Source organism: Bombina bombina, chromosome 3 (genome assembly GCF_027579735.1).
Source record: "Bombina bombina isolate aBomBom1 chromosome 3, aBomBom1.pri, whole genome shotgun sequence".
NCBI lineage: Eukaryota > Metazoa > Chordata > Amphibia > Anura > Bombinatoridae > Bombina > Bombina bombina.
In genome coordinates this window covers 794,487,000-794,510,739 of record NC_069501.1, presented here as the reverse complement: position 1 = coordinate 794,510,739, position 23,740 = coordinate 794,487,000, and the positions used below count along the sequence as shown (strand labels likewise).

Below are 23,740 nucleotides of genomic sequence, written 5' to 3'. Positions count from 1 at the left end.
TAGGTTTATGCTTAGTAGATAAAACAAAATATAGGCCAGTATATTATAGATAATTATAAATATGTGGTTTCACAAAAAAAAACAAAAGAGGAAAAAAAAAGAAGAGGGAAAAAAAAAATGTTATAAATTACTTCTATATTTGCCACACTTGAAGTCACCATAAGGGATGCATTTAAGCTTGCTAAGAAAAAAGGGAAGAAAAAATATCCAGTTTTTATAAGAAAAATAATGAGCAACATCAATTATTTGTCCATAAGTTTAAAGAGTCCATGAGGCTTTTATCAAAAGAAGAAAAAAATAGCATCAAGTTAGTTGGTTACTTTACCAGTCTCTGGTCTAGGCTAAAGATAGCCGGTATTAGAAGCAGGATCCTCCTTGATAGTTGCCCCCCCTGCGCAGCACCGGTGGAAGGGGGGAATGCCACTCAGGCAACGAGGAACAAACAATCACCTCCCGGGTGCCGTAGCTCAAACTCTATACGGCATGCATTGTAGGGAGACAACCGGCGTCTACAGCAGGGCTCAAGCAGGTAACCGCAATCCCTACCCCTCTCGCAGCATCGGTGGGAGGGGTCACCATGGGAAACAGCAGATGCGGCCCGCCAGGTACCGGAGTTCAACGGTCTCTCCTCTTCTCCCCAGGACAGGCGCAAGGGACTAGAGCAAAATCGAAACCCTCCAGGGATCGTGCAGCCCAGGCCTCTATCTCAAGGCAACAGGAGGGAGGAACTGGGAACCACCAAGGTTCAGTCAGTGTCGGGGGAAGCGCCCGGTCCCGCACCGTCTCGGGAGCACCCGTGGGGGGCAGCCTAGGTCGCCTGCATCTGCCCGTGGAAGATCCCATACAGCAGTTCGCTCTGTGTGGCAGGGCAGGGCCTGATGGAAAAAGGCAGGTGTCTCACTAACAGCAGGTAAAAGGGCTGTTTGTTGTAGCAGACTTAGATACATGCAGAGGCTCTCATTCTTCTCAGTATTCGTATGCCATACTGTTTAAGGCTTTATTTTAGAAGGAAAGTACTTAGTACCATGATAGGAGCTTCCAATTGCTGCAGCATGCAGCTATAGTGCAATGGCTTGGCACTAACAGAGTTCCAGTAGCGGTATGTTTCACGCTAAACAAGCCGCCCAAGGTCAGTGGTTTAGGCGGGAGTAACTCGCCAAGAGCTTGTAAGGTAGATAGATCAGCACAGGTGCACAGCGTGACCACACACCTGAACTCCTCCCCCGGAACTCAGAGCATGACATTTAGAGAATACAATTTTTCAGAGAATACAATTTTAAACAACTTTCCAATTTACTTCTATTATTTAATTTGCTTCTTTCTCTTGTTATCAATTGCTGAAAGGTTTATCTAGCAAAGCTCAGGAGCAGCAAAGAACCTAGGTTCTATCTTCTGATTGGTGACTGCATATAAATACTAGTTGTCATTGGCTCACCCATGTGTTCAGTTAGAAACTAGTAATGTATTGCTGCTCCTTCAGCAAATGATACCAAGAGAATGAAGCAAATTAGATAATAGAAGTAAATTAGAATGTTGTTTAAAATTGTATTCTCTATCTGAATCATGAAAGAACGTTTTTGGGTTTCATGTCCTTTTAAGTGATCTAATTTAACCCCTTCTCTGCTACCACCTATTTCACTCCTTTGTGCTAAGCTTATTTTGAGCTTTTTGTTTTCATGCTCCCTTACATTTAAACAACGACATTTGAAAGAAGACTCTATACAGGCTTTTGGGGCTATAATAATTTTATTTATTTTTTTGGCTAATTCTAGTAGTCAATATTGCTTTTCGAATATTCTTTATTTAAGTTTCAACTTAATAGGCATCTGACTTTCACAAGCCCTAGTGTGGTTTCTAACAGCTTCCTTATAATCTTCTCTTGCTTTCTTAGCTAGCACAGCACTTTCATTTTCTTGTTTTTTTTTCCTTTACACTTTTTATAATTTTTTTTAAATATGTAACAATAATTTTTAAGGGTTTCCTAGAGGGCAAAGTCATCCACCTCACCATTGTCATTGATGAATAATCCCCCTCGAATAGCAGATTAAATATATTTTTATCATTCTCATCTGATGCTAATGATCCATAGGGAAGAGAAATATCCACATTAGTATAATTAATGAATATACTGTTTTTTTACTTCTATAAAAGACTTCTACATTGGGGGCACCCGGGCGGCGGCCATCTTACAGGTCGCACTGAGCTTCATTGTTAGCCTGTTCACCATCGCATTTTCCTTCATACCCTGCTTAAAATAGTGGGGGAGCTTGTCTGAAGAGGTCGACATTCAGGATATAGGGTTTTGGATGACGACTGGGCCTCACAGCCCTCAGTACCGGACTTTTCATTTGAGGCCTTCCCCTACAATAAAAGCCTCAGCCTGCCCCCACAACTAGCTGTGCCGTTAGTGCGCAGTTTCCAGATTGCAGAACACTTCAGACTTTGAGATATCCACACAAGTCTACTTACTTTGGAGCCTTTATCTATTAGGCATTACAAACTATACTCTGAGCATGGAGGATACCTATCTGATCTCACAGCTGCAAGTACTACTCCAGGAACATGCACAGAGGCTGGAGGAGAGATTTGCAGCTCCCTTTTCCGCTGCTCAGCAGGACCAGCGGAAAGCGGGCACCTTGGTTCCTGATATTAAGCGAGACTCAGCTGACAAATATGATCCACCTACAACATTGAAAGAAGCTAGCCGGGTCATCGGCGGATTTGACATCCTGCACATGGAAGCAGTTACTTCCCCTGAACGGCAAGGCCCCGGCAACGTAACCAGTATAGTGGGTGAAGCAGCTAAGTGCCGAACTACCATGATCCAGCACTACCCTATCCTAAACTCTGATGCCGGAATGGCTGAACCAGGTGCAGGGCAAAAGCTGCGCAAGTGTGAGTCAGAACCATCAGGCCTATAGCGCAGCAGTTGAGAGATCCGGACTTACCTTTGAGAGACAACTGTTGCCGGAGTCTGTTTTTCTGCTGCTTGACGCAGTATGCCTGGTCCCTGCAGCGAGCATCTCCCGGCTGGGATGCTCAATTGAGCTCAAAGAGAAAGTGCTCAGAATGCAGCTTTACCGGCTGGTAGTGGACTCATTAACACCACTCGGTGCTGACCCCCCTCTCAGCTGTGAGACCCGGACTGGCTCACGGGGCAGTGTAAAGGACTATAGGACTGGTGTGGGCTAAATCGTGAGATGGTATTGTTGTTTACATGCGGGGTATATGATTACTCATTTTTATATAGCAGGCTCTGATTATCTCTGTCGCAATGCCTTGTTTAAGCACTAACAGTCATATTTTCTTATAGGTCTAAATTTAATTGTTTTGGCTCAAGCATGTCCGTATGAGTTAATAGACAGCGATATTTGCTCCATAGAGATTGTATATGAGTATTTACTCCTATCTGCCATACTATTGCCCATTATATGCTGGGGGAAACAGGAGATCAATTTTTGCCCAAATATTACTTAAAACCAGCTACATAACCTTGTGCAGCATGAACCGATGGACATATAAGCCCCTCTTAAAAACTGTTTTAGGGGATACTTACTCTCACATAACAGAAAAACTGAGGTGTGTAGTTATTTAATTGTATGGTATACCTAACATTTTAGTCTGATAGCATTGTTCATTATATTTTGGGTCCAAAAGTGGCCCAGTTTATTTTATTTCTTCCCCAAAGTCCCCCAGTATGTCACAAACTTACTTCAGGGGGCCTAAGAGAGGCCTCTATATATTTGAGGGGGATATTATTCCATCTAATGTCTCACTACATTATAAGGGGAATCGCCTTAATAGAAAATATGAGGTTCACTTTTCTCCAACATAGGTGTGTCCGGTCCACGGCGTCATCCTTACTTGTGGGATATTCTCTTCCCCAACAGGAAATGGCAAAGAGCCCAGCAAAGCTGGTCACATGATCCCTCCTAGGCTCCGCCTACCCCAGTCATTCTCTTTGCCGTTGTACAGGCAACATCTCCACGGAGATGGCTTAGAGTTTTTTAGTGTTTAACTGTAGTTTTTATTATTCAATCAAGAGTTTGTTATTTTAAAATAGTGCTGGTATGTACTATTTACTCAGAAACAGAAAAGAGATGAAGATTTCTGTTTGTATGAGGAAAATGATTTTAGCAACCGTTACTAAAATCCATGGCTGTTCCACACAGGACTGTTGAGAGGAATTAACTTCAGTTGGGGGAACAGTGAGCAGTCTCTTGCTGCTTGAAGTATGACACATTCTAACAAGACGATGTAATGCTGGAAGCTGTCATTTTCCCTATGGGATCCGGTAAGCCATGTTTATTAAGATAGTAAATAAGGGCTTATTAAGACTGTAGACTTTTTCTGGGCTAAATCGATTCATTATTAACACATATTTAGCCTTGAGGAATCATTTAATCTGGGTATTTTGATAAGATTTTATCGGCAGGCACTATTTTAGACACCTTATTCTTTAGGGGCTTTCCCAAATCATAGGCAGAGCCTCATTTTCGCGCCGGTGTTGCGCACTTGTTTTTGAGAGGCATGACATGCAGTCGCATGTGTGAGGAGCTCTGATACATAGTAAAGACTTTCTGAAGGCGTCATTTGGTATCGTATTCCCCTTTGGGCTTGGTTGGGTCTCAGCAAAGCAGATACCAGGGACTGTAAAGGGGTTAAAGTTAAAAATGGCTCCGGTTCCGTTATTTTAAGGGTTAAAGCTTCCAAATTTGGTGTGCAATACTTTTAAGGCTTTAAGACACTGTGGTGAAATTTTGGTGAATTTTGAACAATTCCTTCATATTTTTTCGCAATTGCATTAATAAAGTGTGTTCAGTTTAAAATTTAAAGTGACAGTAACGGTTTTATTTTAAAACGTTTTTTGTACTTTGTTATCAAGTTTATGCCTGTTTAACATGTCTGAACTACCAGATAGACTGTGTTCTGAATGTGGGGAAGCCAGAGTTCCTTCTCATTTAAATAAATGTGATTTATGTGACAATGACAATGATGCCCAAGATGATTCCTCAAGTGAGGGGAGTAAGCATGGTACTGCATCATTCCCTCCTTCGTCTACACGAGTCTTGCCCACTCAGGAGGCCCCTAGTACATCTAGCGCGCCAATACTCCTTACTATGCAACAATTAACGGCTGTAATGGATAATTCTGTCAAAAACATTTTAGCCAAAATGCACACTTATCAGCGTAAGCGCGACTGCTCTGTTTTAGATACTGAAGAGCATGACGACGCTGACAATAATGGTTCTGAAGGGCCCCTAACTCAGTCTGATGGGGCCAGGGAGGTTTTGTCTGAGGGAGAAATTACAGATTCAGGGAACATTTCTCAACAAGCTGAACCTGATGTGATTGCATTTAAATTTAAGTTGGAACATCTCCGCATTCTGCTTAAGGAGGTATTATCCACTCTGGATGATTGTGACAAGTTGGTCATCCCAGAGAAACTATGTAAAATGGACAAGTTCCTAGAGGTGCCGGGGCTCCCAGAAGCTTTTCCTATACCCAAGCGGGTGGCGGACATTGTTAATAAAGAATGGGAAAGGCCCGGTATTCCTTTCGTCCCTCCCCCCATATTTAAAAAATTGTTTCCTATGGTCGACCCCAGAAAGGACTTATGGCAGACAGTCCCCAAGGTCGAGGGAGCGGTTTCCACTTTAAACAAACGCACCACTATACCCATAGAGGATAGTTGTGCTTTCAAAGATCCTATGGATAAAAAATTAGAAGGTTTGCTTAAAAAGATGTTTGTTCAGCAGGGTTACCTTCTACAACCAATTTCATGCATTGTCCCTGTCGCTACAGCCGCATGTTTCTGGTTCGATGAGCTGATAAAGGCGGTCGACAGTGATTCTCCTCCTTATGAGGAGATTAAGGACTGAATCAATGCTCTCAAATTGGCTAATTCTTTCACCCTAGACGCCACTTTGCAATTGGCTAGGTTAGCGGCTAAGAATTCTGGGTTTGCTATTGTGGCGCGCAGAGCGCTTTGGTTGAAATCTTGGTCGGCTGATGCGTCTTCCAAGAACAAGCTACTTAACATTCCTTTCAAGGGGAAAACGCTGTTTGGCCCTGACTTGAAAGAGATTATCTCGGATATCACTGGGGGTAAGGGCCACGCCCTTCCTCAGGATCGGCCTTTCAAGGCAAAAAATAAACCTAATTTTCGTCCCTTTCGTAGAAACGGACCAGCCCAAAGTGCTACGTCCTCTAAGCAAGAGGGTAATACTTCTCAAGCCAAGCCAGCTTGGAGACCAATGCAAGGCTGGAACAAGGGAAAGCAGGCCAAGAAACCTGCCACTGCTACCAAGACAGCATGAAATGTTGGCCCCCGATCCGGGACCGGATCTGGTGGGGGGCAGACTCTCTCTCTTCGCTCAGGCTTGGGCAAGAGATGTTCTGGATCCTTGGGCGCTAGAAATAGTCTCCCAAGGTTATCTTCTGGAATTCAAGGGACTTCCCCCAAGGGGGAGGTTCCACAGGTCTCAGTTGTCTTCAGACCACATAAAAAGACAGGCATTCTTACATTGTGTAGAAGACCTGTTAAAAATGGGAGTGATTCATCCCGTTCCATTAAGAGAACAAGGGATGGGGTTCTACTCCAATCTGTTTATAGTTCCCAAAAAAGAGGGAACGTTCAGACCAATCTTAGATCTCAAGATCTTAAACAAGTTTCTCAAGGTTCCATCGTTCAAGATGGAAACCATTCGAACTATTCTTCCTTCCATCCAGGAAGGTCAATTCATGACCACGGTGGATTTAAAGGATGCCGTATCTACATATTCCTATCCACAAGGAACATCATCGGTTCCTGAGGTTCGCATTCCTGGACAAACATTACCAGTTCGTGGCGCTTCCTTTCGGATTAGCCACTGCTCCAAGGATTTTCACAAAGGTACTAGGGTCCCTTCTAGCTGTGCTAAGACCAAGGGGCATTGCTGTAGTACCTTACTTGGACGACATTCTGATTCAAGCGTCGTCCCTTCCTCAAGCAAAGGCTCACACGGACATTGTCCTGGCCTTTCTCAGATCTCACGGATGGAAAGTGAACGTGGAAAAGAGTTCTCTATCTCCGTCAACAAGGGTTCCCTTCTTGGGAACAATAATAGACTCCTTAGAAATGAGGATTTTTCTGACAGAGGCCAGAAAAACAAAACTTCTAGACTCTTGTCGGATACTCCATTCCGTTCCTCTTCCTTCCATAGCTCAGTGCATGGAAGTGATCGGGTTGATGGTAGCGGCAATGGACATAGTTCCTTTTGCACGCATTCATCTAAGACCATTACAACTGTGCATGCTCAGTCAGTGGAATGGGGACTATACAGACTTGTCTCCGAAGATACAAGTAAATCAGAGGACCAGAGACTCACTCCGTTGGTGGCTGTCCCTGGACAACCTGTCACGAGGGATGACATTCCGCAGACCAGAGTGGGTCATTGTCACGACCGACGCCAGTCTGATGGGCTGGGGCGCGGTCTGGGGATCCCTGAAAGCTCAGGGTCTTTGGTCTCGGGAAGAATCTCTTCTACCGATAAATATTCTGGAACTGAGAGCGATATTCAATGCTCTCAAGGCTTGGCCTCAGCTAGCGAGGGCCAAGTTCATACGGTTTCAATCAGACAACATGACAACTGTTGCGTACATCAACCATCAGGGGGGAACAAGGAGTTCCCTGGCGATGGAAGAAGTGACCAAAATCATTCTATGGGCGGAGTCTCACTCCTGCCACCTGTCTGCTATCCACATCCCAGGAGTGGAAAATTGGGAAGCGGATTTTCTGAGTCGTCAGACATTGCATCCGGGGGAGTGGGAACTCCATCCGGAAATCTTTGCCCAAGTCACTCAGCTGTGGGGCATTCCAGACATGGATCTGATGGCCTCTCGTCAGAACTTCAAAGTTCCTTGCTACGGGTCCAGATCCAGGGATCCCAAGGCGGCTCTAGTGGATGCACTAGTAGCACCTTGGACCTTCAAACTAGCTTATGTGTTCCCGCCGTTTCCTCTCATCCCCAGGCTGGTAGCCAGGATCAATCAGGAGAGGGTGTCGGTGATCTTGATAGCTCCTGCGTGGCCACGCAGGACTTGGTACGCAGATCTGGTGAATATGTCATCGGCTCCTCCTTGGAAGCTACCTTTGAGACGAGACCTTCTTGTTCAGGGTCCGTTCGAACATCCGAATCTGGTTTCACTCCAGCTGACTGCTTGGAGATTGAACGCTTGATCTTATCGAAGCGAGGATTCTCAGATTCTGTTATCGATACTCTTGTTCAGGCCAGAAAGCCTGTAACTAGAAAGATTTACCACAAAATTTGGAAAAAATATATCTGTTGGTGTGAATCTAAAGGATTCCCTTGGGACAAGGTTAAGATTCCTAGGATTCTATCCTTCCTTCAAGAAGGATTGGAAAAAGGATTATCTGCAAGTTCCCTGAAGGGACAGATTTCTGCCTTGTCTGTGTTACTTCACAAAAAGCTGGCCGCTGTGCCAGATGTTCAAGCCTTTGTTCAGGCTCTGGTTAGAATTAAGCCTGTTTACAAACCTTTGACTCCTCCTTGGAGTCTCAATTTAGTTCTTTCAGTTCTTCAGGGGGTTCCGTTTGAACCCTTGCATTCCGTTGATATTAAGTTATTATCTTGGAAAGTTTTGTTTTTAGTTGCAATTTCTTCTGCTAGAAGAGTTTCAGAATTATCTGCTCTGCAGTGTTCTCCTCCTTATCTGGTGTTCCATGCAGATAAGGTGGTTTTACGTACTAAACCTGGTTTTCTTCCAAAAGTTGTTTCTAACAAAAACATTAACCAGGAGATTATCGTACCTTCTCTGTGTCCGAAACCAGTTTCAAAGAAGGAACGTTTGTTGCACAATTTGGATGTTGTTCGCGCTCTAAAATTCTATTTAGATGCTACAAAGGATTTTAGACAAACATCTTCCTTGTTTGTTGTTTATTCTGGTAAAAGGAGAGGTCAAAAAGCAACTTCTACCTCTCTCTCTTTTTGGATTAAAAGCATCATCAGATTGGCTTACGAGACTGCCGGACGGCAGCCTCCCGAAAGAATCACAGCTCATTCCACTAGGGCTGTGGCTTCCACATGGGCCTTCAAGAACGAGGCTTCTGTTGATCAGATATGTAGGGCAGCGACTTGGTCTTCACTGCACACTTTTACCAAATTTTACAAGTTTGATACTTTTGCTTCTTCTGAGGCTATTTTTGGGAGAAAGGTTTTGCAAGCCGTGGTGCCTTCCATTTAGGTGACCTGATTTGCTCCCTCCCTTCATCCGTGTCCTAAAGCTTTGGTATTGGTTCCCACAAGTAAGGATGACGCCGTGGACCGGACACACCTATGTTGGAGAAAACAGAATTTATGTTTACCTTATAATTTACTTTCTCCAACGGTGTGTCCGGTCCACGGCCCGCCCTGGTTTTTTTAATCAGGTCTGATAATTTATTTTCTTTAACTACAGTCACCACGGTACCATATGGTTTCTCCTATGCAAATATTCCTCCTTAACGTCGGTCGAATGACTGGGGTAGGCGGAGCCTAGGAGGGATCATGTGACCAGCTTTGCTGGGCTCTTTGCCATTTCCTGTTGGGGAAGAGAATATCCCACAAGTAAGGATGACGCCGTGGACCGGACACACCGTTGGAGAAAGTAATTTATCAGGTAAACATAAATTCTGTTTTTTTTTTTTTTTGTTACTTTATACGCCTGGAATTATGTGATGTAACATTGCCTGTTATATATGTTATATAACCTCAATAAAAAATGATCTAAAAAAAAAAAACTTCTACATTTTCTCCAACAACCATGAACCACAGAAGTATTACTCAATCCTTTGAAAGCTAACGGTTAGATTACAAGTTTTGCGTTGGGCTTAAAAAGCAGCGTTGGCCGGTACAGGTACTTTTGTATTTATTTTAACTAGGTAGTTATTAAATAGTTAGTAACTATTCTACCTAGTTAAAATAAATACAAACTTGCATGTAAAATAAACCCTAAGCTAGATACAATGTAACTATTAGTTATATTGTAGCTAGTTTAGGATTTATTTTATAGGTAAGTATTTAGTTTTAAATAGGAATTATTTAGGTAATAATAGTAATTTTATTTCGGTTTATTTAAATTATATTTAAGTTAGGGGGTGTTAGGGTTTGACTTAGATTTAGGGGTTAATAAATTTAATATAGTGGCGGCGACGTTGGGGGCGGTAGATTAGGGGTTAATAATTGTAGGTAGGTTGCGGCGATGTTAGGAACGGCAGATTAGAGGTTAATAAAATGTAACTAGTGTTTGCGAGGCGGGAGTGCGGCGGTTTAGGGGTTAATATATTTATTATAGTGGCTGCGATGTCCGGAGCGGCAGATTAGGGGTTAATAATATAATGTAGGTGTCGGCGATGTTGGGGGCAGCAGATTAGGGGTTAATAAGTGTAAGATTATGAGTGTTTAGACTCGGGGTTCATGTTAGGGTGTTAGGTGTAGACATAAATGTATTTTCCCCATAGGAATCAATGGGGCTGCTTTTTTGCAGGTGTTAGGTTTTTTTTCAGCCGGCTCTCACCCATTGAGTCCTATGGGGAAATCATGCACAAGCACGTTTAGCCAGCTCACCGCTAACGTAAGCAGCGCTGATATTGAGGTGAGATGTGGAGCAAAATTTTGCTCTATGCTCACTTTTTTGCGGTTAACGCTGGGTTTGTAAAAACCCGTAATACCAGCACTGTAAGTGAGCGGTGAGCATAAACTGCTAGTTAGCACCGCACAGCCTCTAATGCAAAACTGGTAATCTAGGCCATTGTCTTTATCAGCTTTACTGCCATGTATAAAATAAGTTGAATTGGCAAGCAGTACTTGTCTGACAAAATTTATATAAGTGAGAATTAGGAAATTTTTACGTTTATCGACAAAAACCTCACAAATGATATCACCATATTTATAAATGTTATGTGACAATAAAGTCACAACTTTTCATATGTGCAAACAAATTGATAAATGTTCATTTGCAAGTCTTTAATATATGCAAATAAGTTGTCTGGAAATGCCTATTTCTTGTATTAATCTCTATATTGGCATTTTAAAACGCCCGTATTCATTCACAGGTCTCACTTATTTATGAAAAGTGGCACATGTAACATTCACTGTTTTTAATCTTGCTAATTTGTAGGTTGTGAGGTAGTGAAAGAGAGCCATATTGTTGTTCCAGAAACTTTTATTTTTCTTGCCGTAATGGCAGTATCTGGAGAAATCACCCACACCAAGTCGTTAAAAAAATATAAGGTACAATGAAAGATCACAAAGAAAGAAATAGCGTCTAGAAAAGGGCAGAAAATAATCTTACAGCACAAAAAACAACCGTTCTCTCAAATAAACGGGTAGATTAAAATAAACTGTATTAATTTAATTCCCGCACTTGCATCACGTAATAACATTAAAGGGACAGTTTACTCCCAACATTGTATTGTTTAAAAAGATAGATATCGCCTTTACTACCCATTCCCCAGCCGTGTATAACTAATATTGTTATAGTAATATACTTTATAACATCTAAAACTCAAAATCTCTGCCTGTGTTTTAGCCCCTGAAGGCCGCCTTTATATCATTCCATTTTCTAAGTTTTTCACAACAAGACCAGAGCTAGTTAATGTGTACCAAATAGATAACACTGTGCTCCCTACTGTTGTTATCCAACAATAACTGTGATGAAAAGGTAATCACAGGTAATATCATTAAAATGCTGCTCTCCAGTCAGATAGCATAGAGGATAATATATGAAGTAGAAAAGGCAACGTGATTATCAAGGATCTCCTATATATGAAATATGAGAAGCTGTATATAGTAGTAAAATATAATACATTGATCTCTAGGTAATGAATGCATGGTAATGTAAATACTAGGGTTATGTCAGGTGATTGTAAACATTATAGTGGGATTCTGTGATTGCTTAAAAGTAAAAAAGAACAATGTTAACAAAGCCCCCTCTTGTTTCCCTGACAAAGTCACACACGTGACTAACCGCAACGGTTGTCGGAGCTTATATGGAGCCGTGGTTTTTTTGTGTGTGTTTTTTCGAGTGAATATTGAGTTGCTAACATTGCTAAATATAGCATCTAAATGAGAAATTGCGACATGAAGCTGAATGACTACGCCACTCGTATCCTAACAGCAGCTTGTGTGATAAGATTTCCCTTTAACCTTGGAGGAATGAAGAGATGACTCTGGCTGTTGTATCATACTAAAAATGGTCCCTTAAGCCGCTAAGTGTTTTTAAGCCTTTTTTTCTTTTGCTGGTCAATAAGGGAAATTATTTAAAAAGACAGAGAAGGAATTTAAACTTTCTCTCAACCTAAACACCAGCAATAATCTTTCTCTATAAAGTTTTTAAAGTGTTTCGAATAAAAGTTTTTTTTTTCTTTTTTGTAGATTTTGTTATAAATCCCTTAATTTCCCCATATTGGTACTGTTCGGGGATTAGGATTTCCAAAACCCTTATTATTTTATTTTTTTATTATTATTTTAAACTTTTAGTATAGGTAATATTAGTTACTTCAAATGACAAAATAAAGGTAAAATTAGTTATTTGTAAATAATTTAATACACCCCAGCAGGTAAAATGTATCATTGTGAACAAAATAATGGGGAGAAAAATTTAAGGTACACTATCCATTTTAATGTGACCAACAGAGGGAAGTGCCAGAACACAAGCTCAGCAGACCTCAGATATATACCTTACAGAGTACAGAGCAGGAAAGGGGTGAGCCATATCTTAAATAACCATGATTAACGTTAGTTTGAGAATTATGTGTGTGTGTGTATGTATGTATATATATATATATGTATGTGTGTGTGTGTGTGTATACATGTATGTCTGTGTGTGTGTGTGTGTGTGTGTGTGTGTATATATATATATATATATATATGTGTGTGTGTGTGTATATATATATATATATATATATATATATATATATATATATATATGTAATGACCTTGTGCCACAGTGAGGTGGGTCAGGACTCTGCTTCACATTAAGTATTATATATAATCACAATTTCTCTTGCAAGGTGTATCCAGTCCACGGATTCATCCTTACTTGTGGGATATTCTCATTCCCTACAGGAAGTGTCATAGAGAGCACACAGCAAAGCTGTCCATATAGCTCCCCCTCTGGCTCCGCCCCCCAGTCATTCTCTTTGCTGCTCTAACAAGTAGCATCTCCACGGGAGGGTAAAGTGAATGTGGTGTTAGATTTGTAGTTTTTATATCTTCAATCAAAAGTTTGTTATTTTTAAATAGTACCGGTTTGTGCTATTTACTTTCTGGCAGAAATATGATGAAGAATTCTGCTGAGAGGAAAATGATTTTAGCATGTTGTAAATAAAATCCATTGCTGTTCCCACACAGGACTGAGGAGTACCAGAAAACTTCTGTTGGGGGGAACAGTTTGCAGGCTTAACTGCTTTGAGGTATGTTTCAGTCATCTTTTTTCTAGTCAAGACAAGATAATGCTAGAAGACTGACAAGATTCCCCATGTGGGAAGGGTAAGCCATGTTCTGAAACTTAGTATAGAACTAGAGGCTTATTTAAGTGGGCTCAATAGACTGGTTATCTCTTTAACAGGGCAATCGATTATTTTGTTTAGAAAAATACTCTTTATTGACACTTTTAAGCACTTTTGATGTGTTTATTGGGGTTTTATTCCACATGGCATTATTTTTAGTCGCCTAAATTGGGTTCTGAAGGCCCCACAGCTGTGGAGTGGGAGGAGCCTAATTTCGCGCCTCAGTTGCGCAGTTTATTCTGACAAGTTTTCCCTGCATGCTGCTTCACATGGGTCCAGAGACTGTTTGAGGTCTTCAGGAGGCTTGATTTTCGCAAATTCAATCCTTAAAGTGAATGTAAAGTCTGCTTCCTGTCTAAAGTCCGGCGTAACATTGTGTGTTAAAAAACATGAGTTTCATTCATCAAATTTTTTATATGTCAGTAAATACCTTGTTTTTTTATTTTTTTTGTCTGTAGCCGTCATTGTAATCCTCCACCTGTCATTTGCGCTCACTCGTTCTAATTAAAATTCACGATCGTGCGATCCAATAACAGCTCTAACCACAGGGGGACCCAACCCCTTTGGATGTCGTCACTAGTACTTCTTGCGCTTGCGTTAGACCCCTCTTCTCATACTATTAGCAAAAGCGCATTCACATTTTGCGCATGCGCAATCGATCACTTTATGGACTCCGTTCATTGCTGAAGTAATATTACGCTCGGTAAGTTCAGTTGTCAAAGGGCTCTGAGTAGTAAAATACAATTGGCTTACTTTATAAAAAAACGAATGTTCATATTTATATTTCATCAGATGAATTTTATGATTGGCACAACAAGTTAATCTCTATATATATATATAACAAAAATACACTTTATTTCATTCCATTATTATTTCATTATTTCCCAGTATTACGGGCTTGGGTAGGAGATCCTTTGATTCGCTCGATTCACAACGATAGTATTCATCGAATGTAAAGATTCAATGAATACTACGTTGATTGACAGCGGAAACGGTGTTTAACGCATGCGCAGTTATTAACTGAGACAGGAGCGTGCATTGCTGATACGTAAACAGCGGGTGGGACCGCTGAATACGTAATATTGAGGATAATAAGGAAGTTGAGAGTGGGAGGAGCAGGTACAGTCAATCGACGATATTTTGATTTGTAAATTAAAAATATATTTCCATTTTTTTTAACAAATGAAAGCAGTGGTTTGGTTATTATAATGATTATCTATATAAATATAGTGTCCAAACAGTTAGAATTTACATTCACTTTAAGGGAAGGTAGGGCCACAGCAGGCTGCTGTGGCAAGGTTCTGTAGTTTATTAACCGGTTGTTTGCTTTAGGCGGCTCCGGTTTGGGCATTAAAGGGTTAATCAGGCTGAATCTTGCTGTGCAATCATATCGAAGCATTAGGCACATACTGTAAAAATTTCAAGAGATTTGGTTCATTTTTCACCGTTTTGTAAAATTGTGTGCGCTTTTATTATCTTAAAGGCACAGTACCATTTATTGCAAATTGTATTTTTTATTACATAAAGTGTTTTTCCAAGCCTGCTTGTGTATAATACCAATCTGTTAAACATGTCTGACACTAAGGAAAAGCCTTGTTCTATGTGTTCAGAAGCCATGGTGGAACCCCCACTCAAAATGTGTCCCAAGTGCACTAATGTGTCTATACACTTTAAAGATCATATTGTGTCACTTAAAAATATAGCTCTAGATGATTCTTTGACTGAAGGTAATGAGGATAGTCCTCCGTCCTCTCCCCATGTGTCATCACGAGTTACGCCCGCTCAAGCGTTACCTAGTACCTCTAGTGCATTAGCACCTATTACATTGCAACAACTGGCGGCAGTCATGGATAATTCCCTTGCGGCCTATCTATCCAAACTGCCAGTTTTCCCTAAAAAGCGCGATAGCTCTGTTTTGAGAACAGATGAGGAGCAGTCGGAAGCTTTGGGAGGCTTATCTGATGTACCCTCACAACACTCTGAAGTAGGGGCGAGGGATGTTATGTCTGAGGGAGAAATTTCTGATTCAGGAAAAGTTTCTCAGCGGGCAGAATCAGATTCACTAGCATTTAAATTTAAATTGTAACATCTCCACGTACGGCTTAGGGAGGTCTTATCAACTCTGGATGATTGTGACCGTATGGTGGTCCCAGAGAAATTGTGTAAAATGGACAAATATCTAGAAGTCCCTGTATACACTGATGCGTTTCCGATCCCTAAGAGGGTGGCAGATATTGTTGCTAGGGAGTGGGAAAGACCAGGTGTACCTTTTGTTCCCCCACCTATCTTTAAGAAAATGTTCCCCATATCTGATCCCAGGCGGCACGCGTGGCAGACGGTCCCTAAGGTAGAGGCGGCAGTTTCAACACTAGCCAAGCACACAACCATACCAATTGAAGACAGTTGTGCTTTTAAAGATCCTATGGATAAAAATGTGAAAGTTTACTAAAGAAAATATTTGTTCAACAAGGTTTCCTTCTCCAACCTATTGCCTGCATTATTCCTGTAACTACTGCAGCGGCTTTCTGGTTTGAGGCGCTGGAGGAGTCGCTCCAGACGGAGACCTCATATGACGAAATTATGGATAGAATTAAGGCTCTAAAGCTGGCTAATTCTTTTATCACAGATACCGCTTTGCAATTAGCTAAGTTAGCGGCGAAAAATTCTGCTTTTGCCATAATGGCGCGCAGAGCGCTTTGGCTTAAATCATGGTCGGCCGACGTATCGTCTAAAACAAAATTACTGAATATTCCTTTCAAGGGAAAGACCCTTTTCGGGCCCGAGTTGAAAGAGATTATTTCGGATATCACTGGGGGAAAGGGCCATGCCCTCCCGCAAGATAGGCCTTTTAAGGCTAAAAACAAGGCTAATTTTCGTTCCTTTCGCAACTTCAGGAGCGGTCCTGCTTCAGCCTCTGCTACCGCAAAGCAAGAGGGTAACACTTCACAGCCCAAGGCAACCTGGAAGCCTTTGCAGGGCTGGAACAAGGGTAAACAGGCCAAGAAGCCTGCAGCTGCTACTAAGACAGCATGAAGGGGTAGCCCCCGATCCGGGACCGGATCTGGTAGGGGGCAGACTCTCTCTCTTTGCTCAGGCTTGGGCAAGAGATGTTCCCGATCCCTGGGCATTAGAGATAGTTGCTCAGGGATATCTTCTAGAATTCAAGGACTCTCCTCCAAGGGGAAGGTTCCACATTTCTCGTCTGTCTACAGACCAGACAAAGAAAGAGGCGTTCTTATGCTGTGTAGAAGATCTACTCAAGATGGGAGTGATATATCCAGTTCCAATTACAGAACAAGGACTGGGTTTTTACTCAAACCTGTTTATGGTTCCCAAAAAGGAAGGAACTTTCAGACCAATCCTGGATCTAAAAATTCTAAACAAATTCCTCAGAGTTCCATCTTTCAAGATGGAAACCATTCGGACAATCTTACCGATGATCCAGGAAGGTCAATATATGACTAACATGGATCTAAAGGATGCGTACCTTCATATTCCTATCCACAAAGATCACCATCAGTTCCTAAGGTTCGCTTTTCTGGACAAGCATTACCAGTTCGTGGCCCTTCCCTTCGGGTTGGCCACCGCTCCCAGAATTTTTACAAAGGTTCTAGGGTCCCTTCTAGCAGTCCTGAGACCGCGGGGCATTGCAGTAGCACCCTATCTGGACGACATCTTAATACAGGCGTCGTTTTTTCCCAGAGCCAAGGTTCATACGAATATTGTTCTGGCCTTTCTAAGGTCTCACGGGTGGAAGGTGAACACCGAAAAAAGTTCTCTGTCCCCGCTCACAAGGGTTCCCTTCCTGGGAACATTAATAGACTCGGTAGAAATGAAAATATTTCTGACGGAGGTCAGAAGGTTAAAGCTTCTAAGTACTTGCCGAGTTCTTCATTCCATTCCTCAGCCTTCTGTAGCTCAGTGCATGGTGGTAATCGGATTAATGGTAGCAGCAATGGACGTAGTCCCTTTTGCTCAAATTCATCTCAGGCCACTGCAATTGTGCATGCTCAAACAGTGGAATGGGGATTATGCAGATTTGTCTCCTCAAATCCAACTGGACCAGAAAACCAGAGATTCTCTTCTCTGGTGGTTGTCTCAGGATCACCTGTCACAGGGAATGTGCTTCCGCAGACCGGAGTGGGTCATTGTAACGACCGACGCCAGTCTGTTAGGGTGCGGTCTGTGGCTCCCTGAAAGCTCAGGGCCTATGGTCTCGGGAAGAGTCTCTTCTCCCGATAAACATTTTGGAACTGAGAGCGATATTCAACACGCTCCAGGCATGGCCTCAGCTAGCGACGGCCAAGTTCATCAGATTTCAGTCGGACAACATCACGACTGTAGCATACATAAATCATCAGGGAGGAACAAAGAGTTCCTTAGCGATGAAGGAAGTAACCAAGATAATCAGGTGGGAGGAGGATCACTCTTGCCATCTATCTGCAATTCACATCCCAGGAGTAGACAACTGGGAAGCAGATTTCCTAAGTCGTCAGACTTTTCACCCGGGGGAGTGGGAACTCCACCCGGAGGTATTTGCTCAGCTGACTCAGCTATAGGGCATCCCAGAGTTGGATCTGATGGCGTCCCGTCAGAACACCAAACTTCCTCTTTACGGTGCCAGGTCCAGGGACCCCAAGGCGGCATTGATAGATGCTCTAGTAGCGCCTTGGTCCTTCAATCTGGCCTATGTCTTTCCACCGTTTCCCCTTCTCCCTTGGCTGGTAGCCAGAATCAAACAGGAGAAGGCCTCGATAATTCTGATAGCGCCTGCGTGGCCACGCAGGACTTGGTATGCAGACCTAGGGTACATGTCATCTGTCCCACCATGGACACTGCCAACGAGGCAGGATCTTCTAATACAGGGTCCATTCAAGCATCCAAATCTAGTTTCTCTGCAGCTGACTGCTTGGAGATTGAACGCTTAATTCTATCCAAGCGTGGGTTCTCTGAATCAGTCATAGATACTCTGATCCAAGCTAGAACACCTGTCGCCAGGAAAATTTACCATAAGATATGGCGGAAATATCTTTGTTGGTGTGAATCCAAGGGTTACTCATGGAGTAAGATTAGGATTATTGTCTTTTCTCCAAGAAGGATTGGAGAAAGGTTTATCAGCTAGTTCCTTAAAGGGGCAGATATCCGCTCTGTCTATCCTTTTACACAAGCGTCTGGCAGAAATACCAGATGTTCAAGCGTTTACACAGGCGTTAGTCAGAATCAAGCCTGTCTATAAACCTATGGCTCCTACATGGAGTCTAAATTTAGTTCTTTCAGTTCTTCAAGGGGTTCCATTTGAACCTTTACATTCCATAGATATTAAATTATTATCATGGAAAGTTTTGTTTTTGGTAGCTATATCTTCTGCTCGAAGAGTTTCAGAATTGTCTGCTTTGCAGTGTAATTCACCCTATCTGGTGTTCCATGCAGATAAGGTAGTTTTGCGTACCAAACCTGGTTTTCTTCCTAAAGTTGTTTCTAATAAGAACGTTAACCAGGAAATCATTGTTCCTTCTCTGTGTCCTAATCCAGCTTCTAAGAAGGAACGGCTTTTACACAATCTTGATGTGGTTCGTGCTTTGAAATTCTATTTACAAGCAACTAAGGATTTCAGACAAACATCATCTTTGTTTGTTGTCTATTCTGGTAAGAGGAGAGGTCAAAAAGCGACGGCTACCTCTCTTTCCTTCTGGTTGAAAAGCATCATCCGATTGGCTTATGAGACTGCTGGGCAGCAGCCTCCTAAACGAATTACAGCTCATTCCACCAGAGCTGTGGCTTCCACTTGGGCCTTCAAGAATGAGGCTTCTGTTGAACAGATTTGTAAGGCAGCGACTTGGTCTTCACTGCATACTTTTGCCAAATTTTACAAATTCAATATTTTTGCTTCTTCGGAGGCTATTTTTGGGAGAAAGGTTTTGCAAGCAGTGGTGCCTTCCGTTTAGGTTACCTGTCTTGTTCCCTCCCTTCATCCGTGTCCTAAAGCTCTGGTATTGGTATCCCACAAGTAAGGATGAATCCGTGGACTGGATACACCTTGCAAGAGAAAACAGAATTTATGCTTACCTGATAAATTACTTTCTCTTGCGGTGTATCCAGTCCACGGCCCGCCCTGGCAATTAAGTCAGGTTAAAATTTCTTGTTTAAACTACAGTCACCACTGCACCCTATGGTTTCTCCTTTTTCTCCTAACCGTCGGTCGAATGACTGGGGGGCGGAGCCAGAGGGGGAGCTATATGGACAGCTTTGCTGTGTGCTCTCTTTGCCACTTCCAGTAGGGAATGAGAATATCCCACAAGTAAGGATGAATCCGTGGACTGGATAAACCGCAAGAGAAAGTAATTTATCAGGTAAGCATAAATTCTGTTTTTGTGATTTTTGTGATCTACTGGTCAGCAGTTAGAGAAGTACCACAGTACGGTTATTTTCCTCAAAAGTTGATTCTCTATCATTAGTTTCACATCAGCTTTATTTGCTGCTAGAAATTCTGAGATCTTTTACAATTAATACTTATGCAAAGAAAATACTATTAATGCTGTAGCTGAGAGTTTTGTTCTTTCATTTTCTAATAATAATTCTCGTTTTGTTTTAGAAATAAAGCCTAGAGAACCTAATTTTACTTTGAAAAGGACTTTTAAGTTAGAGAACACGGGGAACCTTCTAGTCACTATTAAGTCAATGGAAATAAGTGGATATTCGTGTGAAGGTTATGGATTCAAAATTCTAAATTGTCAAGAATTTGCACTAAGCCCTAATGCCTCTAAAGAAATAGTTATTCTGTAAGTATTTGTGTGTGTCTGTGTGCGCATGCTCCACTTTTTATTATTGGCTTTGTGACAGTATAAAAAACTATGTACAGTTACTAATTATGCATGATCAATGTAGACGTTGGAGACACTGTATAAAGGTTGATCTGTTTTATTTACTACAAACAATATTGTCCATTAAGGGACAGAAATGCAAAAAGAAAGGGGCTCAACATATAAAGTACACTCCAGAGCAGCAATGTACTACTGTGAGCTAGCTGAACACATCTGGTGAGCCAATGACACGAGACGTGTGTGTAGTTACTAACTAGCTACCAGTAAGTAGTGTGTTGCACAATTATCCCTTTAATCACTGTTGCTCCTGAGCTTACCTAGGTATGCTTTTCAACACAGGCTACCAGGACAGCAAATTTGAGAATAGAAGTAAATTGAAAGGGTTTTCTAAAATACGTGAAAGTTTAATTTTGAGATATTTAGAACCATGAACAATGCAGTTTACCCTAATTATATGGTTAGAAATACAGGTATTTATAACTTGCATCAAGTTTATCACTCTTCAGAAGTAACTTTTTTTCTTTTCTTTTTTTTAATTTTGATTAAAAATACATTTTTAATAGATTAAATAGTAGATTTTACTTAGGAAGTGATTACATTGGGTAAACTGAGTTTTGAAAAATAAACAAGTTATTAAAGGGGCTTTTTTTGTCTGTTGTACCTGAAAACGGGTTTATTAAAATGCATTGGTTTTTATGTAGCAGTATTTTAAGTGTATTTACAGAGTGCACTTTTATATGTTTGATATATACTTTTCTTTTATCAGATGATAAGAGTCCACTAGTCATCACGTGTTGCAAATCTCCTTTTCCCTCCTCCTAGTGGTCAGGAGAATTCCCACGTGTTGAGATTTTTTTTCTCTAATACATAAGTAGCAGTTGTATATTCTTAAGAATGTGTTACCCAAAATACACAACCTAGAAACTGATCTACATTTATAAAACATAAAGACGGACTATCGAGCATCTTGGTACTCAAGACAGAAGTATTATTTATGAGGGTTAAAAAGATGTTGATTCCTAAAGCCTTATTCAAGGAAAATATATCTGGCGTTAACAATGTTTTAAGAGCCAATATTGTCATTGATAGGGAGACCATGTACCTGTCTAAGGTGATGTTAATAGGTTTCTGCTTCGGAAATTATCATAATTTGTCTGTTGTTAAATGTTATACCCATCTCCTTTTTTAAGGTTTACACCAGATTTCACCTCTTCACGAGTGATCCGAGAGCTAAAAATTGTTACTGGTGGAGGCTCTGAATTTGTTTTTGTGTTGAATGCGTCCCTTCCTTATCACATGCTAGCATCATGTGCAGAGGTGCTTCCACGGCCCAACTGGGAACTAGCACTTTACGTCATCATCTCAGGAATAATGAGGTAAATGTTTATGCTTTGCATAGATATCCTGGTTTATGTAAGGATTTTTCTTTTTTAAAGGGCCATGAAACATCTTGATTTTGTAATATAAAATGTTTAATTAAAAGTAGTAAAAATATATGTTCATTAATTATTTTGCCTGCTTTTCCGGTAATTTAACCCTGAAAATTGATAAGATACTGCAAAACCATGCAAGTTTTGTTAACAAAATGAAAGTGGCAAGCCTTTTTTACTACCGTAACAAGTCAATATTGGGTCATCGAAATAACGCAAGTGTTTAACCAAATAATTTGCAACAAACAAGGTGTTGATGTATTTAGAAACATGTCACACTTTTCTACTATGTCAATTTATTGTAAGGCTACTAAAAAGCTTAATAATTACAAGGCGTTTCATGTCCATTTAAACTTACCATATGTCTTATTGTGTTATGTGTAAATCTCTTTGTACAGCCGTGCATGCTAACCAGAGAATACAGAGGGCATAGCACTCAAAGCATTATAAAGCATTATGCATTTATATACAGAAGGAAGTGAGTCATCACCCTCTTATTAAATGCACCACCTGCTGCAGAAAATTGGAACAGTATTACTGCTTGTTTGTGGGAACTGAAAGACAAATTACAAAAAGCAAATTGTGAGACAAGAATATATGTGAAGGTATCCTGACTATGAAATACTAAGAGCTATACAATCATTTGGCTATTTTAAAAAAGTATCTATACATTTTGATACACAGGTTGTAAATTGTTTAAAGGGACATGAAACGCAATTTATTTTGTAACATGATGAGAGTCCATAGGTATCAATAACATGTGGGATATATTTCTCGCCACTAGAAGGAGGTCAAGAACCCTCACAAGAGCATTAATCCCTCTCACCTCTTCTCTCCTCTCAGTTTGTTCTTGGCCTCTGAGGAGAGAGGTTGAAGATTGATGTGCTCTTCTATCAATTTATTTTAAATTTTTAGGATCTCCAACCAATGTGAGACTCAGTACCCCTTTCATGTTCACTAAGGGAAGATTCTTTAGTCAATGCTAGTGTGCTGAGTGATTGGCTGTGCCGCCTTTTCTCTCCTTCCGAATGTACAAGTACTTCATTCAGTTTGCTGCCTCAGTTTGTAATTGCGAGGGAGCGTTATGTTCCCGCTATTCTCTTGCGCTGAAACCACAGATATCTGTTTAGATCTTTTTTCTGACGGTTTTCACAGTGTGAGAGGGTGGTTAGCGTTTCCCGCCATTATTCTCTCGCTGCTAGGCATAGACCCATTGCAGATCGTATTCACATTAAAAATTATGCCGTTGGTTCCCTGTGGTATGCCAGTATAAATAGTTGGGAGAACGTAATGATTACATATTTCTTTCCTAAGATATGGAGAGTCCACAACGTCATCAATTACCAGTGGGAATATCACTTCTGGCCAGCAGGAGGAGGCAAAGAGCACCACAGCAAAGTATTTAAGTGTCTATCCCCTATCAATAATCCACAGTCATTCTCTTTGCCTCTGTCAATGGAGGAGGGGAAGTTTTGGTGTCTGAAGAAATTTGGATTTCTTTTCACTACAAGCAAGATTTTGGGTATAGCTGTAGTCCACGTCAATCTCTGCAGTAGAGTAGTTGTGACTTTAAAGCAGTTAGGAACTTGTGAGGTAGGCCTTGCTTTGTTTTCCTAACATATTTGCTGCCCATGGTATAGAAAGCCATAGTAGGTTTACTCTGTTCTTTCTTTTTCTACAGGTCTCTGTGAGGAGTATGTGTCCCCTCACACCTTGTAAGCTGTTGTCTTGCCAGATAGCTAGACTTCAGGTAAGTGCTTTTTGTCTTCTAGGTTCTGAAGACTAGCACTTTAAGAAGATTTATGCTGCAGTATGTTTGTGTCACAGCTGTTGATTCTCTTTCTGTAATTCCCTATAAGGGAGGAAAATGTATTCACAAATAGAACCCAACAGTGGCAAGTTAGTAAGTTACACAGTTCATATGTTGAACTACTGAT

At 41.2% G+C, this 23,740-nt stretch overlaps 1 protein-coding gene across 1 annotated transcript in view; it reads left to right on the top strand.

The window, feature by feature from the left end:
• The window catches only part of TMEM131 (transmembrane protein 131), a 550,079-nt gene that overhangs the window by 409,723 nt on the left and 116,616 nt on the right, over positions 1-23,740 (top strand). The window contains 2 exon segments of the mRNA XM_053707713.1: positions 20,145-20,331; positions 21,564-21,749. Of these exon segments, the coding sequence (XP_053563688.1) occupies positions 20,145-20,331; positions 21,564-21,749 (373 nt within the window).